This window comes from Mandrillus leucophaeus, unplaced genomic scaffold (assembly GCF_000951045.1).
Source record: "Mandrillus leucophaeus isolate KB7577 unplaced genomic scaffold, Mleu.le_1.0 Scaffold412, whole genome shotgun sequence".
NCBI classification, from domain to species: domain Eukaryota; kingdom Metazoa; phylum Chordata; class Mammalia; order Primates; family Cercopithecidae; genus Mandrillus; species Mandrillus leucophaeus.
Window position 1 is genome coordinate 1,309,296 of NW_012104388.1, and position 27,032 is coordinate 1,336,327.

The 27,032-nt window shown below is 40.7% G+C and overlaps 1 protein-coding gene across 1 annotated transcript in view; it reads right to left on the reverse strand.

Moving 5' to 3' along the window:
* Positions 1–23,428, reverse strand: part of KDR (kinase insert domain receptor) — a 47,317-nt gene extending 23,889 nt beyond the window's left edge. The window contains exons 1-14 of the mRNA XM_011992499.1: positions 23,066–23,428; positions 18,892–18,985; positions 16,386–16,582; positions 13,077–13,207; positions 12,670–12,838; positions 11,914–12,053; positions 11,096–11,273; positions 8,487–8,601; positions 8,236–8,399; positions 5,568–5,724; positions 4,518–4,641; positions 3,671–3,779; positions 2,485–2,826; positions 168–314 (exon numbers count right to left, since the gene is read on the reverse strand). Of these exons, the coding sequence (XP_011847889.1) occupies positions 168–314; positions 2,485–2,826; positions 3,671–3,779; positions 4,518–4,641; positions 5,568–5,724; positions 8,236–8,399; positions 8,487–8,601; positions 11,096–11,273; positions 11,914–12,053; positions 12,670–12,838; positions 13,077–13,207; positions 16,386–16,582; positions 18,892–18,985; positions 23,066–23,132 (2,134 nt within the window). The 5' untranslated portion in view covers positions 23,133–23,428. The remainder of the gene's footprint in view (positions 1–167; positions 315–2,484; positions 2,827–3,670; positions 3,780–4,517; positions 4,642–5,567; positions 5,725–8,235; positions 8,400–8,486; positions 8,602–11,095; positions 11,274–11,913; positions 12,054–12,669; positions 12,839–13,076; positions 13,208–16,385; positions 16,583–18,891; positions 18,986–23,065) is intronic.
* Between the last annotated feature and the right edge of the window lie 3,604 nt (positions 23,429–27,032).

The following is a 27,032-nucleotide window of genomic DNA, read 5'->3' on the forward strand; positions in this document are numbered from 1 at the left end:
AAAATTCAGCAAGGCCCCATACTCCAATTCCAAGTCTATGAAATCAGCCAGGCCATGGACACCAATACTGCTTTTTTTCTACATTATATCAAGAAATAACATAGTTTTTTATGTCATATCCCTGGGAAAGTTCTGCAACCCAAGAGTAATAGCCAAGTTCTATTTACCTGAATCTTCTACAAGGGTCTCATTATCTTTAAACCACATAATCTGTGGAGGGGGATTCCCAGATGCCGTGCATGAGACTTCAATGGTTTCCCCAATACTCGTCGTCTGATTCTCCAGGTTTCCTGTGATCATGGGTGCCACGCGCTCTAGACACACAAAAAGAAAATCACAGAACATGGAATTATAACTTTTGAAATGGCTCTAGTATCACCAAACTTTTAAACAGTTTAAATTTAGTAAAAAGAAACTTGTTGATTTATTAGGTTGAACATACACAGACGTTAATAACGGCACCATTGGTCACCGGGTAAAGTTAAATGAAACAAGTCAGTCAGGACACTGCAAACAGATTAACGGCTTTTAACATTCATATTAGTGATACTAGCTGGTAATCCCATCACAAAAGAAAGGTTCAGGGTCACCTTTATGAATTTTTCCCGTAATCAGGCACAGCCTCCCCAGCTGAAAACTTCCCTCCTGTGAAGGTTCTAGTCAATGACACCCTAGAATCCCTTCAAATTTCTCTTGGAAGTGCCAAATTTTAGTATCATTCAACAAATAATGCCTTACATTTATTTGGCAATTCTTATAAAGTTTGTTTATACAATTTGTGTTCCTCACTATTGATCTTACGTAATGAGCAGAATAGGACTGTTAGCGTTATCTCACAGATGAAATAAATGATGTTCAGTGACATTAAACTACTTGTCCATGTCCCTACAACTAAGTAAACACTTGAACTGTTTACTGAATCTGGTGAGGCTAAAAGACCAGTTCAGTGCTATTTCCACTAAAACACAAGCAAAACAACAATACCCTAAGGGAAGTCATGGATTTAAAGAAAATGAAGCCCATGAGTATTTGTTTAAATGTACAAGAAAACTTTAGATTTATTCTTTCTTCAGATCATCAAAGTGCTGTGGAAATATCTTGTCCCAACCAACTGAACATCAAAAGGAATCATGCTGAAAAAATCCACTTCAACGCTTAGCAAAATGAGATTACCTCAACAGCGTACTACATTGAAGTCTAAGCAAATGTACTGGATTCTAGCCTACTTCTAAGAATAGATTTTAGGAAAACAAGTTAGGAGTCCTTAAGGAAGCAAACCAGCTAACTGTGAGCACATATTTTTCTGGGCAAAGCTAGGCCAGGAGCCTACTTCACATCTCTTTCTCAATTCTTCCATAACCTTGAAGCCAGACCAGCCAACAGAAAATCCATGGTGAACTATGTGGTGTGACTTGAAGGGTCCTGGGGATGACTTGACCCCAAAGTATCTCTTCTTATGACACCTGAGTCTTAAAACTAGCAAACTTTATGCTAGTGTCTGTCAGAAGCTGCCTCTTCAAATACGTCAAGGCCTCTGATGAAGACATTACCCTCAAACAGTGGTATAGATGAATTTACTTGGGCCATTTCCTTTCTAACAGTAAAAAAAAAAAAAAAAAAAACAGAGGGCACATATATCCTAGGAATTGAAAGGGACACCAAAAGAGGAGAAAATAGAGAGAAGTGGCGCAAAGAGACGCTCCCCAAATTTGCCTGATTTTCCCACAGACAGAGCCATGGCTGCCCAGTTTTTCCACAAGGCATGAGGTTAGACAAGGGGTAGAGAGTGCCCCTATGGAGGAATTTACAGAGCTATCTGCTCACTGAAGTGATCGTCCCATTGACCTTGGACTATGCTGGACCATGTAGGTTGACCCAGAGGTACAGACCCAGAGGTACAGACAGAATGTAGCTTTCTTCCCATGGAATCTTCTAGGTCTTAAACTCAGCCCATCATCCCACTCTTCATGAAGCAGGTGCCTTTTTGAGCACTTAGTGTATGCTGCTATGCTGTATGACTAGAGCTACAGCAGGGAGCAAAACAGAGAACAATTCCTGTCCTCACGGACACAGAGACCTCACTGTGCTGTGACTTCCCAGTGATTGCCTATGTTCCCCTCCTTTCCTTCATGTTTACCACTGTGAATTTCTGACACTCTCCTAGCTCATAACAGGCATTCCACAAATATGCATCTGTTTAAATAAATAGATGCCCAAGATAAGGCAGAAGTTTCCCTGGTTCAAGCTAATCCCTTGCATATACTAGTGAATTACTCCATCATCAGGTTTTGTTATTTTCTCTTTTCAATGCATCATTTCATTATTAGTAGCTTCTTTCTGCCACAGGGACTTTCAGTGAAGAAGTGCGCACCAGTTTACAACACAATCTCCTAGAGAACAGTAATCTTCGCATAGCACCTGAATTGCACTACATTTAAGGCATTCCAACTGCCCCTACACAATGATCCAGAATTGTCTCCCTACCGAGGACTGTGAGCTGCCTGACCACGCAATGTCTTTTCTTGGTCTTCCTGTCTTGAGCAACGCAGACATAGTCTCCTTGGTCCTGCAAGGATGCATTCTTAAGCTCCATGATCAAAATGTCATTTGTGCTATTAGAGAATATAGTGGCATTCAGTTTCCAAAGAGTATCCAAGTTCTTGCAAACAGGTGTGGGCAACTCTCCCACGTGGACTGGCAGAGGCTGTGGGCCAAGCTTGTACCATGTGAGGTTCTCAAATGTAGATTTGTCTGCAGTGCACCACAAAGACACGCTCTCCTGTTCAGTGGGCTGCAAGTCAGGTTGCAAAGTAATTTCAGGACCCCCTAAAATGTAAAGACCATTGTTACTGAATGGTGATTTAACTTGGTACAGCTCACTATCATCTTGCTGCTTTCAGACTACTACAAAGTACCAAAAGAAATGAAGCTCTATCAGTTCCAGGTGATGTACTACAACTTGACAAACAAACTAGACAATTCAGGTTCCAAAATATCTTATTTGGCTAAAACATATTACTTGAAAATGTAAATGAATTCCTCAGATATTTACCACATCTCCACTGTGAACTCTACGCAATGTTTAATATTTTAAAAATCCAAAGCAAAATCTCTAATCCTAACAGAATTTTTAAAATTAGGTCTTCATTAACACTAACACTCAATGATATGACAGCTACATTTATGCCAATGAATTAGCCCTGACTATAATATTCCATTCAGCACAATCAGCTAAAGCTTATCCATCAAACTAAGATGCACAGGCAGAATCAGCAGCATTGGGAGGGCACTGCTCCTATGTCATTCTGATTGCCTCCAGAAAGCCCACCCTTATCAACTGCTCCACAGCAAGCCCACCAATATGTACTGAAGCTCAATAAGCCATGCACTGTGCTAGACTCTGAAGACTGAGATGTAAATAATGACACAGAGCTTGTGGTTTAAAGCATCTGTGAAACCATTCTCTCTGCAGTGAAGTTAGAAGCACTGACTTAAGCCCAGGAGATACCTGAGGAGTTTTAATTTATGAATGAAAGCATCAATGATCAATCCAAATCCTCTTTCCTCAATGCCATGCCACTCACATGAATGGCAAAAACAACAGGAATTACACAGCTTAGTACCCACTGTGTGAGTGATCCAACCCAACCCTCCAGAGAAGAGTACTTACTGGTCACGTGGAAGGAGATCACCCTCTCTCCTCTCCCGACTTTGTTGACCGCTTCACATTTGTACAAAGCTGACACATTTGCCGCTTGGATAACAAGGGTACTTACAGTCTGTAGGGGGAAAAACAAATCTCAGGCCATAAACAGTGCAGCTTGTTTGTGCACAAGTACTCAGTCCAGCAGTCTCCACAATCACTCCAACCTGCCTATGCCATTCCCACTTCCGCAGTGATTGGACACTTTTGAATTTATGCAATTACAGGTTGAGTATCCCTTATTCAAAATGCTTGGGACCAAAAGGGTTTTGGATTTTGGATTTTTCTTGATTTTGGAATATTTGCATTGTATACTTACCAGTTGAGCATCTCTAATCTGAAAATCCAAAATCCAAAATCCAAACAAGCATTTCCTTTGAGCATCAGGTCAGCACTCAAAAGGTTCAGAATTTGAAGCATTTTGGATTTGGGGTTTTCAGGTTTGGGATACTTACTCAATTTGTATAATTATGCTGCTGTGCAGCTTACACATTATATAAAAAGGCTTTGGAAACCATGAAACTATTGATGTGTTTTAATATATGATACACATTTTTTCATTCTCATGCTTATAAAATTAGAATCACCCTACACAGACGCATAGATTTAATGTCATAGACTTTTTATTTTTCTCTAATAAGCTATTAATAAGTTAATGGTATGGCTAAAAGTCTATGGTATTTTCAAAGTGACTTAATATGCTACTATTTTATCGCCTAGACTATTTGATTATTAATCTCCAATATGCCTCACATATTATTGTAGCATCCTTCCGTTAAAGAGAGATTTTCAAATTTTAAAACTTCAAACTCACTTTGTTTTTTCCTTCAATTAGAGCAAATTGATTTTTATTGACTTCAATTTTATTTCCTCCCTGGAAGTCCTCCACACTTCTCCATTCTTCACAAGGGTATGGGTTTGTCACTGAGACAGCTTGGCTATAAGAAAGAGATAACAGAGCATATTATGATTTAATTTTTCTTTAATTCTAGTCAAGAGTAAGGAAAAGATTCAGACTTTGGTTATTCTGTTCTTAGAAATAACTTCCAATGCAGCCTACCACGGTACAAGACTTGGCGCCAATTAAAAATAGGCATTGACTATGAAGGAAAAGGCTCTAGGTAGATTCATTCAGGATACGGGAGGGAAGCAGCTATTCTGGGAACAAACCTTCATTCATAAATTGGATCGACAAGACAATTCAAGTTAATTTAGTTCAAAGGAAGGCAAGGAAACTTAGAAACCACTGGGCTCCTTAAAGTAATTTCTCTGGGACCATGGTCTCTGTGAAGGAAATGATCAGCAGCTGAGGAAGAAGCTCGTAGTGGCCATTTCAAAAACAACAACAGGAAGTGGACTGCTTAGGGTGGTAGTGGGTTGGCTGCTGCTGTTGTGTTTTTCCCTAAGGATGTCTGGACATGTGTCAGAGCATGATAAGCTAGGCCTGAGACCCTGAGGACTGGGGCTGGGTCTATCACTGCCTCTCATCTACCAGCATTTCCTCTGAGAGATGGATCTTCACACAGACAAGAAGGAGCGATGTGATATTCACCAGTTGATTGGTATTGGGAAAAAAACCAAAGACTGGCAATTAGCAAACTGAGCAAATAGCCTGTGTTTGGAGAAGTGTACCTCAGGGATAACCTAACAAGGCTGAGCTTAGCTAATCCCAAAGTAGGATACTCCAAGCAAAGACATCCCTTAAAATGTAAGACACAGAGAAAGATGGATGGAGATTCAGGCTACCTCTTGAGAGAAAACTTTCTTCGGTTTAGGCTTCTCCATTTAGGATGGAGTCATATCATAGCTCAGCTGTAAGAAATGCAAGACGGCAGGAAAGCAAAGACCGTGTGGCCTTACTCACCTGGGCTCGTTGGGGCACTCTTCCTCCAACTGCCAATACCAGTGGATGTGATGCGGGGGAGGAATGGCGTAGACCGTACATGTCAGCGTTTGAGTGGTGCCGTACTGGTAGGAATCCACAGGAGAGATCAGAGATTTCTCACCAATCTGGGGTGGGACTGAAGATAGGAAAAACGACCTTTGAATTGTCAATCAGCTTTGAAGAATGGGAAACAGAGGATTTCAGCAACTAAAGCTGACTTTCTTTAAGCATATGATTTTGCTTCCACTTCCTTTTTTGAAGAACACTTAGATGTGGAAACAAGAGACCTGAGTTCTAGTGATACTCATAAAAATAACAACTAGCCAGGGATGGGGGCTCATGCCTGTAATCTCAGTATTTTGGGAGGCCAAGGTAGGTGGATCACTTAAGCCCAGGAGATCAAGACCAGCCTGGGCCACGTGATGAGACTCCACCTCTACCAAAAAAAAAAGAAATTGAATAAAATAACAAAATAAAATAAAAATGGCAATAAGCTAATAAACTAACAAGCTGAATGACTTTATGCAAGTGTTGGAATCCTGTGCCTCTCATCTGCATTACAGAGATAGTTCTCTCTGTCCTCTCAAGTTCACGAGATCAAGGGAAGGGTACAGAAAATAGCTGAAATAGCACAGTAAATACATTTATTATGTGCCAAGCATTGTTTGAAGTGCTTTGCATGAATTCATTCACTTAATCCTCACAACCACTATTACTATCCTCAGCTTTATACACGAGAAAAAATGAAACACAGAAAAAAATGACTTGCCCAAGGTCACTCCGTTAACAAACGGCAAAACCTGGAACAAACCTAGACACTCTGACTTCTGAACCCAAACACGTAAACCACCTCATGTTAAAGGAAGGCATAAATCTTTACAGAATGTATTACTGCCACCACCATCTGAGTCTTTCATTCCCTCTCCCTCTTCCTCCCTCCCTCCCTCTCCACTCCCTTTCCCTCTTCCCCTTTCTTCCTTCTCCCTTCTCTCACTTCCTTCTTTCTTCTCTCCCTTTTTCCTTTCTTTCTTTTTTGACTCCAAAGTCAAAACTATTTCGTTACTACTGTCAACTTAAAGCCTCAGGTTATGCTTTCAAGACTTGACTTCTTTTTTATGTTTATTTCACATAGCAGAGTATATGCTAAAGTGAATAGAATATTTAGTGGCTTCATGAACTGATGAAATGGGCTACTTGCTGTCCATGTTTTGTTTTTATTTCCCGTTCATTTTCTCCTCCCATCCTACTTATACACTTTCCAGTTTCTCCTCTCCCCAGTCCCCTACACCTATGCTGCTTCTGAACAACCTCTGTGGAACCTGTTATCTTGTTTGTTTGTTTGTTTGTTTGTTTTTGAGACGGAGTTTTGCTCTTGTCGCCCAGGCTGGAGTACAATCTCGGCTCACTGCAACCTCCACCTCCTGGGTTCAAGTGATTCTCCTGCCTCAGCCTCCCAAGTAGCTGGGATTACAGGCACCCACCATCATGCCTGGCTAATTTTTGCATTTTTAGTAGAGACGGGATTTCATCATGTTGGCCAGGCTGATCTCAAACTTCTGACCTCAGGTGATCCATCCGCCTCGGCCTCCCAAAGTGCTGGGATTACGAATGCGAACCACCATGCCCAACCTATCTTTAAAATATTCCCTGAAAAAAAAAATAACGCCAAGTTCAGCAGCCTACAGAAGAGTATTAGGACACATAGGGAAGCACCTTAATGTCATGGGAAAATATCCTGAAGTTTTAATATGCCATACCAGAAGGGGGAATAAAGAATTACAACAGAGAAGCATTTCTCAAACTGTTTGGAGTGAGAGATTAATGAATTTGCTCAGGGGAAAAATGATGCTCCAGTCAAATAGGTTTGTTAAACCTTGAATACTCTGTCTCTCCCCCTAGAGAATACCAATATACATTAGTATATAAAAGGTTCTGAGAAGTCCCTGTAATAAAGAAACCTGTTACACATCTACACATCACCTTAGCATCTCTCACACTCACTTGACCATGGCACCCTTCTCACCACTACATTCCAAACACTTATTTGTACCTTTCAGTTTCAGAAAACAAAGTTCAAATCATCTTTAAATCAAAAACGTACAATTTTGCCTTTACCGACTCAAAATCAGATCCTGAACTCCTGTCAAAAAGGAAAAAAAAAGCTCCCAACCAAGCCAACAATGCCAACTTCAAAAGCCTTCAGAGTTGGAATCTGCCTGTACCTCACTGATACATCAACTATAATATCAAACTAGAAGCTTTGCACACAATCTAAGGAGAAGGGTCTCACACATCTGTGTGCCAGGTGGGCAATTCCATGAGAGGGGAACATTGTAGTATAACTTAACTTGACAACTGTCCCTGTGGGCATTATTTTTTCACAAAATTTAAACTATCGAGGGTATCACTACTTTAATCTTGCATTTGACCACCACGAAGCTCATTTACATGGCCTCTTAAACAAACATGGCCAGAGCACACAGTCCTACATTTCACTTCAGCTTCACCACCCCAGATGACTTTTGTACATAGGCCCAGCCATGATGTGAGTGAAGCAGCTGGAGGCAGAGGAATGGTGGCCTGGCTGATTAGGAAGACAATGTATCATAATAAATCTTGGGCAGAGAGGAAAATTGAATGGACTCACCATACACAACCAGAGAGACCACGTGGCTCTGCTTCTCCTTTGAAATGGGATTGGTAAGGATGACAGTGTAATTTCCTGTGTCTCTTTCACTCACTTCCATAATCGTCAGTACATGCCCCACTTTAACTGTGTGATTGGATTCAAGGGGTATTCCATTTTTATACCTATGAAAAAGAATTCTCAGGAATTAGTACAGTCGAAGGATTTGCTCTCACATGAAATGATGCTTTGTGTTTATTTCTAGTAGTTACCATTTTATTTCTGGGGGCGGGTAACCAAGGTACTTCACAGGGATTCTGACACGCTCCCCCACCGTGGCTTCCACCAGAGATTCCATGCCACTTCCAAAAGCAACAAAAGGTTTTTCTGCAAGAAATTTTTTTTTAAATGTCAGCTTATTGTAAATGGTCGTTTGGTTTAGTTTTTCATTTCAAGTGAAACATCAAAAACATTGAGGGTCTGAGTAGCTGCAGTTCCAAGATTCCATGTACTAGCTTTTAGTGGGTCACATTTCAGCTTCTCCCACACCTCCTGTGCTTGCATTTGCTTTTCTCTCCCCACTAGTGCACTCCCATAAGCCTAGTGATTGCTCAAGTCTCAACTCAAACACTTGCTTCTCTGTGCAGCTTTCTCTAAGTCCCCCAGGGATGCTTGGGTGCTCCTTCTCCTCTGCTCCCAAGACACACTCCACACACCTCTTCCACCATGTGTTAATAGGCCCGAGGACTCAGTCCTCAGACCTCCTCTTTATTTACACCTTCCTCTAGCCTCAAGTTTAAAGTATCATTCACATACCTCCTAAATATGTGCCTTCTGCCCTGACTCCTCTGGGTTCCAGGTTGATATATTAAACATTTCCACTTGGATGTTTCATAGGCATCTCCAGAGAAACATATCTAACACTGTTCCCTAAATTTCACTGCCTCCTCGATCTTTGCCATCTCAGTAAATACCACCACCATTTACTCAGTTGCTCATGCTAACACTTGGGTCATCTTCCACTCTTTTTCCCTTATACTCCACAACCAGTGAATTGATCAGCAGACCCTGTTGACTCTCCCTTTGAAATATATCCAGAAGCAGATCACTTCTCACTATCTCTACCTCAACTACCCTTGTCCAAGCCACTCCTCAACTCTCACCTGGATAAACGTAATTAGCCTGACCTCCTTGTTTCTGCCCTTATTTCCCTGAAGTATCCTGGAGAACAAGAGTACTTCTATCAAAACATAAGCCAGAGCATGTCTCTCTCTGTGTATTTTGGCAAGTGCATCTTGGCAAGTGAAATAATTTAAATAAATTTAGGACACTTAGCGATTTCTATTTTGTTCATTCAGAAGAAACTTTCAAGTTCTTGCTAGGGATGCCACATGACCTAGAGGTCAAGAGCATAGCTTTGTAGTCAGGAACTTGAGTTCCAATCTCAACTACTAAGATGAGATGAGCTAATAAAGTAAGGGCTCACTAAATCAGACTTGTTGTAGTTGTTGCCACTTTTATGATTACAACTCTAATAAATAGTATTATCTAAGGTATTTTTACAATTCCACTTTATTGATGCATTCTCATGATATAAAATCCAAAATCCTTTCCAAGGCTTATAAGTAGGATGCCACACAAATTACCATGTAAACTCAGACATTTATGTAAATGAAAGAGAATTAACAAAAAATTAAGGTGATTTACTCAAAGCCAGTTCAATTTAATTCCAGTTCAGTTACAGTTGACCCTTAAACAACATAAATTTGAACTACATGAGTCCACTTATAAGCAGATTTTCTTCCACCTCTGTCACCCCTGAGACAGCAAAACCACCCCCTTCTCTTCCTACTTTTCCTCAGCTTTCTCAATGTGAAGACAAGGATGGAGACCTTTATGATGATCCACTTACACTTAATGAGCAGTAAATATATTTTCTCTTCCTTATGATCTTCTTAGTAACGTTTTCTTTTCTCTAGCTTTATTATAAGAATATGGTATATAATACATATAACATATGAAATATGTGTTAATTGACTGTTTATGTAGCAGTAAGGCTTCCAGTCAATAGTAGGTCATTGTTTACATTTTGTGGAAGTCAAAAGTTATACCTTGAATTTTTTTTTTTTTTTTTTTTGAGAAGGCGTTTTGCTCTTGTTGCCCAGGCTGGGGTGCAATGGCACAATCTCGGCTCACTGCAACCTCCGCCTCCTGGGTTCAAGCAATTCTTCTGCCTCAGCCTCCTGAGTAGCTGGGATTACAAGCTCCCACCACCACGCCAGGCTAATTTTTTGGATTTTTAGTAGAGATGGGGTTTCACCATTTTGACCAGGCTGGTTTCGAACTCCTGACCTCAGGTGATCCACCCACCTCCACCTCCCAAGGTGCTGGGATTACAGGCGTGAGCCACCACGCCAGGCCTATACATGGATTTTTGACTGCAGAGGGAGGGACAGTTCCCCTAACCCCTGAATTGTTCACAGGTCCAACTATATATTGCTAAATGTTTCCCCAGTTTGCAAAGCTCATGCTTATTCAGGTAGGCCTCTCAGCCTTATAATAAAACAAAAATTTAAAAACTACCCTAGCTAATACTATTTATCACAGTAATAATCCTAATAGCAGCAACAACTATAATAAGTAATACTAAGTGAGCTCTTACTATATATCAGCACATCTCATCTTTAAAGTTGAAGTTTGAACCCAAGTTCCTGACTACAAAGCTACGCTCTTGACCTCTAGGTCATGTGGCCTCCCTAACAAGAAGAACTAGGAAGTATCTTCTGAATGAACAAACTAGGAATCACTAAGTGACCTAAATTTATTTAAATTATCTCACTTGTCAAGGCACAGAATAATTTCCAAGGAGACCATAACTTACCATGGACCCTGACAAATGTGCTGTTCTTCTTGGTCATCAGCCCACTGGACGCTGCACAGGTGTACAATCCTTGGTCACTCCGGGTTACACCATCTATAGTTAAGGTGCTCAAAAATTTCTTCATCTCACTCCCAGACTGGGTTTTTAGATCTCGGTTTACAAGTTTCTTATGCTGATGCTGAAAAAAGAGTTGACTGAACTTCCAAAGCACAGCATATAACATTACCCAATAACTTCTAATAACACAGAGAATTAAATCTTGGCCTTTGGTAAACATTATTTAATGCTAATAACAGGGACACCAGAACTTTTAACCTCATGCAGCCAACGATGTATTTGGTTTCAGGAGAAATAAATGGAACCAACTGAATTAGGATTTTTAAAACCTCACATGGCGAAAATGAGATGGATATAAACTGCAGAAACACAAGTAAATGTGACTGCTGTTTAAGGAGCAGAGTATCTCCTGCCACCTCTTAAAGAGAAATTCCCTTAAAAGGAATGTAGATCAAAAACTTTGGAGAAAAGAGAAATGACATAATGTGGAAAGATGTAATCACCTAGAGAAAACTAATATTCATAGACTGGCTGTTGCAGAACACGACAAAATTCCTGGTATTTCACCTTTTTGTGGGTGCTATCTGTTCTGCAATTCCCTTAACTTGTGTTTGTGTTTGTGTGTGTGTGTGTGTGTGTGTGTGTATGTTCTAAGACTTTTAAATTTTATCTGGCCAAAGAGGCCCCTATCTCTCAAGCAAACTTCATTGGGGCTTATTATCTAAGTATTTGGAGGTCTGGCTTTGAATCATTAGTGTTACCTTCGAAGAAGGGTATTCCCAGTTGAAGTCAATCCCCACATTTAGTTCAGTTCTTGCTGTACAATTTAAGACAAGCTTCTCTCCAACAGATAGTTCAACTCCATGAGACGGACTCAGAACCACATCATAAATCCTATACCCTAGAGCAAGTAAATTGAAAAAGCAGAACATGAGAGAGAAAATAAGCCTATAACTTTGCACAAATTTATTTTTTAAAGTAATGCAACTTTAAAACACGCCACATTGTTTTTCCCTGCAGGCCTCACCAATACTTGGTAGCTCCCAGGAAAATGGCCAACGGAGATTTACAAAGCACTACCTTCACAGATCTCAAAGATGTTGTAACCCAGTGGATAGAAAAGTAGCAAACTTTCAGTGGTCAGTAGCCCTAGGCCAGTAGGCCAGCTTCAGCAAACTGCTGAAGTTTCCATAAAATAGGTATAATTGAAATAATTGATAGCAAGCAATGCTCTGAACATTGAGCATAAATGAGCTCCAGTAATACCATTCATTTTCATCCTTTTTAAAAAAAAAATTTCTTTTTCATCCTTGATCTTGGCAAGAAAAGAGACAACCTCAATTGCACATGGGTTTATTTGGTAGAGAAGAGCAGATGAATTGCCCAACACCATATCCTGAGTTCCTATACTTTTCAATATCCTTCTTCACTGTACATCGTTATCTCCAAGATCTTAATACAAGGAGTTACTCTCTACTATCTGTTATTAATGATATGGAAAGGAACTTTCCTCTTACCTACAACCACAACTATGTACATAATAGACTGGTAACTTTCATCATTAATTTTTGCTTCACAGAAGACCATGCCAGCATAGCTGATCATATAGCTGGGAATAGTAAAGCCCTTCTTGCTGTCCCAGGAAATTCTGTTACCATCAGGAACAAATCTCTTTTCTGGGTACCTCTGGGTAATAAAAAGAAATACCAAATATTTAATCCAGTACCAAAAATGAGAGCTATGTACAATGATCACTGAAGAATTCATCTTATTTTTAAGAATACTAATTAGTTTTATTCAGTGTATTTCGCCCTTCGTAAAGGATCCTGAAAACTCATTGTGAATATTATAAACAGGCTACCCGTCTTACTATTAGCTTAAAAATACAAAAACTTAAGAGACGATTGGAGGAGATGCAACTTACTGCGCAAAGTGACACGTTGAGATTTGAAATGGACCCGAGACATGGAATCACCACAGTTTTGTTTTTGTTCTCAGTAATGTACACGACTCCATGTTGGTCACTAACAGAAGCAATAAATGGAGATCTGTAATCTAGAAGAAAATTTAGTTTTATTAATGAGTTAATGGTATTTACTAGAAAAGTTGGTCATTTTTCAGGTTCCTAAACTCTAACCAGACAAGTGAATGACTGGAAGTGACACCTCACACAAGCAAAGGCATCCATAGCTTATTCTACTGATAGACATCTGGCTCCACACTTGGATGGGTGTGTGTGTGTGCGTGTGTGTGTGCACACATGCACGTGTATATATTTGTGTGTATAAAAAATTTTTTAAAAACTCCCAGTTGAGATTGACTCCTTTCACAAGGTTTATTGACAAGTAGAATATATTTTTATAAATTTCACATTTTAAAAGATTAATCATTATATTTTTTTCAAAAAGAAGGATAATATTTACTTTAAAATTTAAAGTTAAATCTATACACTTTACCAACAAGTTTTACTGATGTTTAAAATACTCATGTGCTCTCTCTTTAGGTAAATAATGTAAATTCCATGAAAATCAATGAATGGATCCCAAAGGATCTTTAGATTAACAGGAAACAACTAACATTTTTGAATTTGGTTATTCAAGAGGACCTTTTATGGGAGCATTTTAAGATTCTGAAGACTAGGGATATAATTCTTTCTAAAATCATGTTTAATTGTTTTTGCATTTAGTTTAACATTTAGCAGTCATTGATATCTTCAGTGACAAACATTTGAAAAGCTACTGTTCCAAAGACTGAGAAAACTGAAGAGATTCTGACCGGATTCAGTGGCTCACGCCTGTAATCCCAGCACTTTGGGAGGCTGAGGCGGGCGGATCACTTGAGGTCAGGAGTTTGAGACCAGCCTGGCCAGCATGGCAAAACCCCATCTCTACTAAAAATACAAAAAACTAGCAGGGCATGGTGGCATGCGCCTGTAGTCCCAGCTATTTTGGAGTCTGAGGCAGGAGATTCGTTTGAACCTGGGGGACAAAAGTTGCAGTGAGCTGAGATAGCAGCATTGCACTTCAGCCTGGGCAACAAGAGCAAAATCCATCTCAAAAAAAAAAAAAAAGATTTCACAGCCATTCATTACTCATACAATGTTAATATGCTGTTGGAAACTTAGTCCATTCCCCAGTGATAGAGATGATGTGGTATGGAGTCATGCTTGAAATCTCAGAGAGATAACATTTCACATTGCTGTGCCCAACACATCTGATCAAGCATTTTCAGAGCGCTTCATAATAGTCAGTCAAAGTGAAGAAAGAGTTAATTAAACCACAGGGGACAAAGGCAACTAATTCCCTGCAACAGCAGAAGTTTGATTTCCTTCCCAGCTGGAAAGCACAGAAAAGCAGCCAATCTAGCCCACCACATGCCATAGTCATTATCTTATGAGGCCAGGGCTCACTTCCTGGCTCCATCCACTGCTGAAGAGAATAGGGTCAGAAGATTAGGGAAGTAAGGTGGGGACCAGAGGGGACATTAAACACCTATCCATAGAGAATACTTCAGTGTTTCCTTTCCCATTGTTTAACTTCGTGGCCAAAATCTTGGACAGCCCAACTCCTAGAACTTTAGGCTTATACAGGAAGCAGAATTTAATGGTATACCCAAAGACAGGCAGTATACCAATAAACAGTGCTAGGGATTGCCAGTTCTTAATGTTGCCTACCTTTCATCCACATGTTAGGAAATATTACATAACTTGCTTACAGAGCAAGCCTTTGGAAGCTAAATTAACCCTTTGACGTAAGACTAAACCTGTTTAGTAAATCAGTTCTATTTCGGTATCTCAAAAAAAGGAAATAAACAAAAGAAACCCAAACAACCACTCAGCCTCTCAAAATAAAATATTTACTGAAACTCATGAAATGAATTTTCACATGTCTCCAAGTTTCCTGACTTAGGAAGAAGTAAATAATGAGATATTATGGGGGAGGTTCATCTTGTAGTATTTCTAGACAGGCTGAAAGCAGGAAATCCTTGCAATCTTCTGACCGAGCTGCATCTCTCAAGACTGCCAGGTCAAAAGGAGCCAGAAATTCTCCAAGATGTGAGACTTGTCTCTTTCAAATCCTGTGGAGGGAAGGAGGAGGGCACAGAATTCTATCTTGGACAATGCTTACTCTGGGCAAAGATATTTCTCAAACGTCGTGAATCCAGTGGCACAGTTTATTTTCATATGGTCTCCACTTTTTCATTGCACTGACCATATTACACTACTGAAATGTAAGCAGAGATATGCAAGTGTGTTTCCCAAAGCTGATGAAATTCTTGCCTTGTAAAAGCTTTTTTCTGAGAAAAAAGTCTAAGTCATGTTCACCTGTCTCAAATACTCTGGGACGTAAAGAGGCATATACATAAATACATAAAATGTCTGTTTATCTTCACTGAAAGGAAAAATATTTGGTACATGCAAGCAAACTATGATGCAACCCTTACATTCCTCAAATTCATATCATAGGGATCTCATTAGTTAAGTCAGGTTTTCACAGAAAAAATAAGATAGTGTAAGATTTTTGAAACAAAAGAATGCATAACTCATTATAAATGCTGAATATGTGTGATATTTATTTTATACTATATGGACGTTAAGTCAGCCTTCATAATATCAATCCCAAATTGCACATCCTAGAAAGATACAGCATATCATCCAAGATCTCAGACCAAACAAGCAAAGGAAAGAAACATTGTCCTGAAAAGAGTCTGAAGCAATGTCTTTATTTGCACATGAGTATGGGAATTATTTTCTATGAAGTATTAGTAAGAAAAAAGTTGCTGTGTGCAAAAAATTCCAGAGCCCTTGGCAAAAAATACTTTCCTATGCATTCTTGGGAAAATCTCCTACTCTGCTGCAGATAACTTATCTCTCCACAGAAATTTCTCCAGAATTCACCCCCAAATCTTCCTCAATTTCAAGAATTTTCAGTTTTCTTCTCAAACATAAGAAGACTTTTTATAAGTCTCAATGGCCAATAGTGAACACAGATGTACCTTAGAAACAAAGATCAGACCCAAACTAATTGGGCAAAAGAGAGATAACACAGCCAAAGCTCCAGAATCAATCAGTCTTATTTCTCAGAGGAAGCCTCAGGAGAGAAGAATTTTGTGTATTCCTCTTGGCAAACAGCCTTTAGACCAAGCCCTTTGTAGTACTCAATTCTTCTTTGAGCCTATTGTCTTTTATAACTGGTAAAGAGACGTGGGAAATGAATTTTATTCCACCACTTACCTTGAACATAGACATAAATGACCGAGGCCAAGTCAGTTTCCCGGTAGAAGCACTTGTAGGCTCCAGTGTCATTTCCGATCACTTTTGGAATTGTGAGTGTCTTACAGAATAGGCCATCGCTGCACTCAGTCACCTCCACCCTTTGCTCACTGCCACTCTGATTATTGGGCCAAAGCCAGTCCAAGTCCCTCTGTCCCCTGAAAAATTAATTTCAGGGAGGTATTAATATGAAGTGCCAGACTGTGAGGCTATTTCTAAGAAAAGAGAAAATTTGGTTTTGAAACTTAAATAAACTCTTTAACAGACACAGTCAAAGTCTTCTACCAGCCAGGCATGGTGGCTCATGCCTGTAATCCTAGCACTTTGGGAGGCCGAGGCAGGTGGATCACCTGAGGCCAGGAGTTCGAGACCAGGCTGGACAACATAGTAAAACCCTGCCTCTACTAAAAATACAAAAATGAGCCCGGTGTGGTGTTGCATGCCTGTAATCCCAGCTACTCAGGAGGCTGAGGCATGAGAATTGCTTGAACCTGGGAGGTGGAGGTTGCAGTGAGCCAAAATCACGCCACTGCATTCCAGCCTGGGCAACAGGGCAACCCTGTCTCAAAAAAAAAAAAAAAAAAAAAAAGAAGTCTTCTACCAACAAGTCAGATTGACATATGATAAAAAGTTATAAACTCAGCTTCAGAAGTCACTTTTGGCATTCCTGAGTTTTCCACTAATTAATGCATTCTTTCATTCAACAAATATTTGTTAAGCATCTACTATGTACCAAACTTGTTAAGGACTAGAGAAAGAACAGTGAACAAATCAGACAAAAATCAATGCCTTTATGGAACCTCAGTCTAACTGGAGAAAACAGGCAATTAAAAAGTAAGTAAGATTTATTGTATAAAAGATGGTGTTTAGTACTATGAAGAAAAATATAGAAGATGCAAAGAAAAGGGGAAAGAATTTTGCAGGAGGTGGTCTTGATAAAGCCAGCCATAGGAACATCACGAAGAGCAGTATTACAGGAGCACAAATAGCACATGGAAAGGCCCTGGAGCAGGTGCATATCTGGAGTATTAAGGGAACAGCCAGGAAGCCAGGCCAGCCAGGTAAGAGTGGGCAAAGTGGAGTAAGAAGTGAGGTTAGGAAGGAAGGCGGTGGAAGTAACAGTCCCTCAGGACCTTGTCAGGGCCTCGCATTAAAACATAGATGGCTTGTACTGCAGCATTTCTCTACAAGGCCCCAAGGAAGATAAGACAATAGTCAATATCAAGAAGAATGTAATATTATTGGCCCTTCATTCAAAGAATTTAAAATTTCCAGGAAGTTGCAGCTAAATCAATGAAGTTACTTTTAACACACTCCATGGTTTTTTTCAGAACATAAGAAATGTTTATGCAGAGTTTTAAAAAGGGAGCGTGGAATCCTTGGGGATTTCAAATAGCCTTTGTTATCAAGGGTAGGTAAAAGGAAAATCTAATGGGAAATGTGTCTTGAACGAGTAAAGCTAGAGAAACAGCACCTGCTACTGTATTTTTTCCCAAGTGCTGGGTATTGGTAAGCGGCTAGGGTATTCTTTACACTGCAGTCTAAAATAGATGTATGTCATTCGGTTTAATGCTTAGTATTCAACAAGCATGAAGCAATGGCAATAAGCTACCCAAGGTCCTTTGTGGACCCCCAGCACTCTTCCAGGAGGGAAACATCACCTCCTCTTTTCACAGTCTCTACCAAAACCACACAGGTTCTAAGAAGCCTCCATGCCTTTCATGTGTGATCACTATGTTAAACCCACGGGTCTTCTGTCTTTCATCCTGGGGTAAGGGCTGAAAGGCAAAATGTAAAGGCCTCTTCCTCTTGACAAAGAAGTCTATTCCTCCAGTTATCAAAAATCAATAGCATGACTTCTTGCTAGCAAATGGGGAAAGATGTATTCCAGAATATCAAGGCAGAGTCTGAGCTCCATTATTTATGCAGATCATGCACTCAGTAATATTACCCACTAGATATTAAATTACTATTAAATATTACTGCCTAAATATTAAAATTAGAGTAATAAATTTATTATAAAGCAAAGTTTTTGGAAAGGGATAATAAGATGTTCAAGAGTCATACTGAGCATAATAAATATAGTCCCCAATTTTTTCAGCTCTGTTCCTTAAATGTATGCCCTCAACTTCATTTATTCATTTACATTTATTGAGTGTATGTCCAACATACGCCAGGTGGCTGTGCTGGTTATTGAAATGTGGGCGTGTGTGTGTATTCATGTGCATGTGTGTCTGTGTGTATGCATGTTAGCAGAGAATAGTATAAAAACACCAGCAAAATGGTACAGAATTTTTGAGAGAAAATTCTTCTCATTTTTCATTATTACATCAGTTCTTAGAAACCTCACCACTTATGAACAATTACTACAAGCTCTATTACAATTCTACTCTACTGGAAATTATTTCCACTCAATAAACAATCAGTTACTTAACACAAGAAATCTAGATCTAGAATGAATCCTTACCTGCAAGTAATTTGAAGAGTTGTATTAGCCTTAATTGTAAGTATGTCTTTTTGTACGCTGAGCCTGGGCAGATCAAGAGAAACACTAGGCAAACCTAGAAACAAATTAAATAAATGAATGTAGTTGCCACTGAGGTAGACCTAATAGGAAACACCTTCCATAAACAATGCATACTCTATACTTTAAAAGGCCTCTTCAGCAATTCATTGTATAAAACTGGGAATTTACTTTTACCATTCTCAGTAAAAGTTCACAAGCTGTGTCATAACAGGAAGAATGGGCAGATGGTCATAAACCAACACAACAGTTCTGCAATTCATGGAGCTAGGGTGGAGTTCCTGTTTTCCTGCATTGCCAACTTCAAGGTCTTACAAAAGGATATGGGACATTGAAACCAAATGAACCTTCATCTGATGATCTCACTCCCTTGGGAAAGGACCCACTGACATTTCTTATAAAACATAGGATGTACACATTTGACTAAATTGCTGATTAATGAATCCCACTTAGAGGGATTTCTATATAGTTCATCTATGTACCCTGAAGGGAGTGAGAGAATCTATGACCTTGTCTCATTTTCCTTTATCGATTTTCTAGTGTGCTTCCTCTGGTAACCAAACTACCACAGCTGAAATAATGGCTCAATAAAGACTGTACATTAAAAGCATGAGAGAGAAATTGAGGAAGAGAAAACATTCCCCAATTCCACACATACATGCATGTTAATATACTTTTATATATGTGTGGAATTTTCCCAATTTCACACATACATGCAAATTAATGTACTTTTCTCTCTACTGTAATTCATTGGCATTACCCTTTTTTAAAAAAGCGTATGAATTTTTTGGTGAAAAATTTTCCCAATTTCACACATAAGTGCAAACTAATGTACTTTTCTCTCTATTGTAATTCATTAGCATTACCCTTTTTTAAAAAAGCATATAAATTTTTTTAAGTGTAATGCTAATGAATTACAATTGAGAGATCTGAACTTATTCATCAAAGCCCTGAACTCATCCTGACATCAAGCTTCAGACATAAGAAACTTGTCTTTACCTAAAAGGGATAAGAACCAGAAAAGTACCACGGCATAGATTCCTCACCACGGGTCACTCTACAGCAAGATAATTGAATTCTCTGTCAACTAAATGTGAAGAGCTATGAGGTGTTGAAAAAGCATGAGAGAAAGAAAAATTGTCCACTATGCTAGAGTCTTAACAAATATCAAGACTTAGAAAATACCAGCTTTAAAAAAGTAATTGATGCTGGGCAGGCACCCAAGCTTTCTAAGTCATATCAACTAAGAAAAAATGACTCCCTAGGCCTAAACTGGCATTGACCTTGGTGAGCAAATAAGAGAGTATGAACAAATAGGAGGAAGTATGAGACGGTATAAATAGAGAGAGTATAAGTAAATATCCAGTGCAAACATCCAATGCATTGAATCTGAGAACCCCAATGTGAACAAATGCAGGCAAAATGAATAAGTGACTGCACATGTTCTCACACACTGCACAGATGTGCAAAATAAGTTACTGACATAACTGGTCCATATCATGGTCTTTAAATCGATAATGTGGTTTTAAAATAACTGAAAACTAAATTATATCAATATATCTCAGAAATTAACTGGCGTTGGTACTGACTTATGTTTAGGGCAGTTTTGTTCTTAAGACTTTAGACTGTGTCAGAATATCCCTGGGTCTACAAATCTGCATTTTTAACAAGCATTTCAAGTTACCCTAGCACAGATGGTCTATGGGCCACTCTTGGACGGCTGCTGGTCTGGGTGGTCATGTTTAATTAATTTGCACAGTACTTTGTGTGTGGAAGGGGGGTTATATTTATGTTTTAAATAGAGAATGGGATCTCACTATGTTGCCCAAGCACTTCTTGAACTCCTGGGCTCAAGAGATCCTCCTGCCTCTGCCTCCCTAAGCACTGGGATTACAGGAATGAGCCACTGCACCCAGCCTGCACAGTACTTTTTAATATGAAAGGAATGACTGCCCCCAAAACAGGCAAACAAAAAACCAAAGTGTTTAAAAGCAAAATGAAACCATCCCACTTTGTCTAAGAAAAGGAAAATGAAAACAATTCATTTGGATAACACAGATTTCAAACTTGACTGGGGAACACTAGGTTGAGAAAGATGCTGAAAACGTGATGTACAATTCACACTACAATCCAAATGAGAAAGAATCCATTATTTGGGCACATTCTTGTGAGAAAAAAATGGCAGTAAAAATAACTCAATAAGCTGTGCCCACTCGGCTACCAAAATGAGAAACTCTTGAAGGTCCCTCATCATTTATTGCCACAAATCACATTCTAGACACACTTTCCTATGTAACAAATATTTTAAAAAAGAAAAGGTATGTCCTTCATTCATAGAAAGCTGAGACAATGCCATACTACTCTAGAGACAAGTCTACGACAAAAATCTATTCAACAAGGCTCTCGATAACTTCACATTCATATTTGTAGACCAACAGTTTTTTTTTTTTGTTTTGTTTTGGTTTGGTTTTGGTTTTGGTTTTTTGGGGTTTTTTGCTCCATTTAACTTCATTCATTTCATTGGCAAGCTTGAGCTGGACTCTTCAGAAAGTTCTAAAGAAATAACTGTAAGAGGTACATATGCTACTACTCAATAAAAAGCCCTTCTATGTTCAAATCCCATAACCAATATTAATTAATTTGTGCACTGTTTCCCTTCCAGCTCAAAGACGGGAAGGAAAAACAACGGTGCCTCTGTCTCTAGAATTTGATGGCACCAATTACAGCCCAATCCAATTAAGCAAGTAATGCACTCCAAAAGGGCAAGTTCACCATTATATTCAGGGCGACCCAACTGCCGACTGCCGTTACCACTGCGCTAGGAAACACCCCAGGCTTAAAAGCAACTAACTTATTTGTGGAATACAGAGAAACCACATGTTCCAGACCTTCATTCTCTTTCCATAAACGGGAAGAGAGAGGGTTTGTCAGGGACAAATGAATGTCCATGGTGGACTGGCCCCGTTGAACCAAGTCATTATAAAGAAAATTCAATAACCATGGACAGACGATCTTGGTACTGTATTTGGGTGTGAGTGTCTTTTAAGACATGTGATTCTTGTCTTAGGAAGTAAGAAATTTTTTTCCCTGAATTATTAGACCTTTTTTTTTTTCTTTCTCTGACCCTTTCCCCTTTCTCACCCTGGAAAGGGTGGAAATCTGGACATCAGCAAACTGGCTGCAGGAAAGAAATATTATCTAAGAGGTGGGGAGAGAAAGGGAAGTGAGGAAGAAAAGACAGACAGCTATTGCCTCAAGAACGTGTGTGTTCCTAATTGAAGGAGACAGAAATTTTAGGTGGCAGGGAGAGGAAGGAATGGCACTAAAGCTAGGTACCAAGTACCACAGGAAAGGTTTTCGGAGCTTGAACTTCTGACTATGCGCTTACTCCAAGGACCACGGCGCTTTGAAAGATGTGCAATGCTTTACGCAGGACAGTTGGCTGTTACTTGGAGACCCTTAGGGAAGCTGTCACAGCCCCCAGGACAAGTCCCTATTCCCCTCCTTCTTCTCTCTGCAAGGAGAGTGGCGTCCTGCACCAAAGAAGGAAAAAAGGTTTCTCTCCTCTCCAGATCCCACTTCACACAGTGGGTGTGCAAATGTGTTCGAGCATAAAGATAACAACGGGCCAGGTCGCGGCTCTACTCGCAGAGGCAGAACCGAGTGTATGGTGCGATCCGGGAGACCCGGCTTGAGATTCCTGCAAGGTTTCCTTCCCTAGGCCCGGACTAGGATGTTGCGCGCAGCCAGACAACTTTTCACCGGCTATTCTCGCCTGCGGAGGCACCTCCTGCCTGCCAGCCCGGGCACCTTCCCACCTCTGCCTGCCAAGAGCCTGACGGTGTGTCGGCATCTCAGGACACGCTCCAGCCGAGGTCCCTGTCGCAGACCAGAGTCCTGGAAAAGGAACTGGGCTAGAGCACAGGAGACCACAGACTCGCTGGATAATCGGGCCAGTCTCTGAGTCTCAGTTTCCCTACTGGTCAATGAAAGATCGCAAAGTGTCAAGTCCCCTCCAACTCTCCAGCTCTACGATTCTGGAGTTAGATCGGGCTTTCAGGTCCTCTCCGCCCTCACCCGACCTGTCCTCCTTCCTCCTCGGGAGTGGGCTCCTTACCCACAGAGGCGGCCCGGGTCTCCACGCAGAGCCACAGGGCGACGGCCAGCAGCACCTTGCTCGCCATCCTGCACCTCGAGCTGGGCAAAATGCTCAGAACTCTGGAGCCGATTCTTTCTCCCAGCGCCTGTCTAGAGAAGGAGGCGCGGAGAAGGAACCCGCGCCACCGCGCAGCGCAGGACCGTTGAGCGCACACGGCTTGGGAGCCCGGGTGCCGACCGCGGCTGCAGGGGCGTCTGCGGATGCCAGTAGGAGAGGATATCCCGGCTGCCAGACTGGCTCTCTGCGGCGCGCAAGTGATGCCCGGCGCAGGCAGAGGAAACGCAGTGACCACACACCGCCTGCTCTCCCGGGGTCCCCGAACTCAGTGCGGGGTGGGAGCTGGGGCCGAAACTCTAGAGCACGGGGGCGGCGCCATGCGGGGCGGGGCCGGGGCGGAGGCGGGGCTCTCCCATGCGGCCAGCCCCTCCCCTCGCCCGGGTGCGCAGCGGCGATCTAGAGCTCCCCAAGCTTGTTTACATATCCCCATTTCCCCACACGCACGGACTGCGCCGGGCCTCAAGTCGCCCAGGAGAGAACATCCCGGAGCAACAGCTTTGTTTCTGGTGTAAATAAAAAGTAGTCGGTAACAGGCGCTGAGCCACTCCGAGGCTTAATCGCTTGCGGGTCCCGGAAATTTGGGGAGCATCACCAGGAGCGCAGCGAGAGGCACCGCGCCCTCACCAGGCGCGTCAAAGTGCAGGACCCTCTTCGCCATCGCTCGCGTCTAAAGTGGCCGAGAATCTGCAGCAGTTTGGAGCCACAAGGGAGAAGCGGATACTGAGCCAAATACGCCGGGTCGCAAGCTGGCAGCGGCTCCAGTCAGTAGTTTTGGTTTTTATATTAGGGTATTTTGTTTGGCCAGCATAATTGTAGTTTAAAAAGCTGAATCTGGTTGCTCTTAATCAGAAAACGCACTCGCCCTGTTCGCCAGCATTCCCGCTATTTCCCAAAATATTTGGCGACTCCAAGTTTGAAGTGACCTGCCTAGCCCCAGGAAGGCATTTTGGTTTGGGACCCCTGCCTGGCTCTCGCCAGAAAACCTATAGCAGGGCTCCAGGGAACTGGAGTATACTGGGCCCGTCCCTGGCATGAGGCTTTCCGTAAGAGAGGGTTTTGTCCATCGTGTTCCCCAACGAAGAGCCCTAGTGAAACTGGCCAGGCCCCTTTTCAGAACAGAGCTTCCAACCAAGATATCCTTAGGCCCAGGGGAAGGAGGCCAGCTGCCAGCGGGCTTCAGTGGAGGAGCAATGAAGCAAAAGCACCTAGGACACTCTGTGACCAAATTGCACAACTGTCTCCACGTGTGTGGACTTCTTGCGGCAGCTGTTCGGAGGGGAACTCCAATTCCTTCCTGACCACATTCGTTCCTTCTTGTTTGCTGTCCATATCTCCCCACACCTGGGGAGTGACATCAAATGTCCCTTTACTTCATTAAATATGAATCTTGCAAATGCCTATGTCTCTTACCTCCCAGAGGAGCTTTTTAATGACAACCTAAAGGACCATTCTTCATCAAGATAAACACACAGAATTATTATATCTACACCTAATTCAAACTGGATTGACTGTATACAATTAATGTAACCCGTTACTTATCTTCATCTGTTTTTAAATATTTACTGTATTCATCCTTCTACCTTTCCAAGTTGACAGATGAAATGTTTTAACACTGAAATATAATGAATGTATATGGCAAAAAAAAATTTTTTTGGAAAAACACAAAAAGGTTTAGAGCGAAAAGACTTTCTTTCGGCAGAGGAATTTTTATGTTTCCTTTTTTTCCCAAGCAGATTCTTAAACACAAGTATGTAGATATGTCACCGTCCTCTTTCCACAATTGCGTGGTATAAATGCTGTTTGAGCCTTGCTTTTTTCCCTTTAAATTTTATTTATTTATTTGAGACAAGGTCTCATTATGTTGCCCAGGCTGGTCTCCAACGCCTGGACTCAGTCCATCCTCCTGCCTCAGCCTCCCAAAGTCCTGGGATTACAGGCATGAGCCACCCTGCCCAGCCTTCACTTTATAATATACATTGGAGATTCATTCTACATCAACCTTAAAAGCTCCATCATTTATTTATTTATTTATTTTTAAAGAGGCAGAGTCTCACTATGTTGCCCAAGCTGGCTGCAAACAAAGCTCATCTTTCCATCTTTTCAATGTTGGCATGGTGCTCTACTGTATAGATGTACTCATATTTATCTGGGAGGTATTTATTTGGGGAGGGGAGAGAATCTTTAAAGAAACTCCTCTCTTCCTGCTAGTAAACTTAGCAAATAAAATAGGATGGACTCTGGCAGTGTTCGATAAAGTGGTGGGAGATGGAACCTGGTAAGGAGAGGGCAGTTTTTATCCATCTCCATCACCAAACAATTCCCTATCAGCCTTATTTACAATTCATGACACTTCCTCTTCCATGTCTCATTTAAGAAGATAGCGTCTCCTCTGAATGCAAACCAGAACCTGCAGGCTGGTGGTAATAGCCCCCTTTAGAAGTCTTGGAGGAAATGATGCGTCTTTGATGGCCGCAAGACCAGAATTTGGCAGAGTCTCAATGAAATCAGTCTACCACTTTCCCTCCCACACAGCACTTAGAAGTGCCTTAGGTTCACACACACACACAAAAGGCAAAGTCTGTTAAAAAAAAAAAAAAAAAAGGAAAAAGAAAGATAGAAAAGTCTGTTCCATGTGCAGCATCGTCTCATTAGCCAACATTGCAAAGGAGTGACTTTTGTGAGTTAACCCAACAGTACTGCAACCACCTAGCAAAGTGCCCCAAATGTGTTGAGTGTTCCACAGATGCTATTCAGATGCGACAGCAGAATAGTAGCTAAGTGCACAGACTCTGGGGCCACTGCCTGGATTTTATTCCCAGATCTACCACTTACTATCTGGGTGGTCTTTACCAACTTGCTAGTAACTTATCTATGAAACACACAAAAAAATTATAATAGTACCTTTTTCACAGGGTTCTTACAAGAATTAAAGGAGTTACTGCATGTAAGGCACTTGGAATAGGCCCCAACACAGCTAGTAAGCACAAGATCTTGGACATAGTAAGTACCAGATACACATTAAGAAACATTCTGCAAAGGTTAGTTATACTACAATGCATGGGCTTCTTCATGCTGCTGAGATCTAAACTGCAAAGAAGGTTCATTCATTCAACAGTTTTTGAGCACCTACTACATGTTAGGCTCTGAACCAGGAACTGGGGTTATGATGGTGAAAATAATGGCAAGATGAGCTTAAATGAGAAATCATTGTAACAGCCTCACCCAAGACAAATTTAATTTAATCTTTAAGCACTTCTTGTCTCCAGCTACTTTTCTGGGCTTGTACATACAGAATATACATTGTTCATATTCAAAGCACACTGCATAAATTATTCTCCATGATCTCCAAATTTGGTTACATTACCAACAGTATTTTGGACTCCATGTCTTAACAAGTTATATGAAGATTGGTCAAAAGTTAATAACTGTGGAAGTTGAACAGTGGGTACTTAAAGATTCATTTGACTGTTCTCTCTACTTTTATGTGTTTGAACGTTTCCATGGTTTAAAAAAAAAAAATCGATTTTAAATGACTGTAATCAAAGGGATGCCCAGGCCAATATACCTCTAATTTTCCATTGTCTTTTCCTTGATATGGTGAAAATAAGGATTTGGAATGTCCTTGAGCATTATCTTTTAATCATTTCAGTCAGAGGCTTCATCATTTGTCAATGAAAATAATAATTCTTACCTACCTTAAGAACTGCTATGAGACTCAAATGAGATCATCTCATGAAAGTGCTCTATAAACTGTAAAATGCTGATGATGGTAATAAGGATTCAATAGATGTTTAATTTTTTTTCATTAAAGTACTTGTTACCGAAGCCTTTAATTAGGTGTCTTCCACGTATACCTTCATCACCTAAG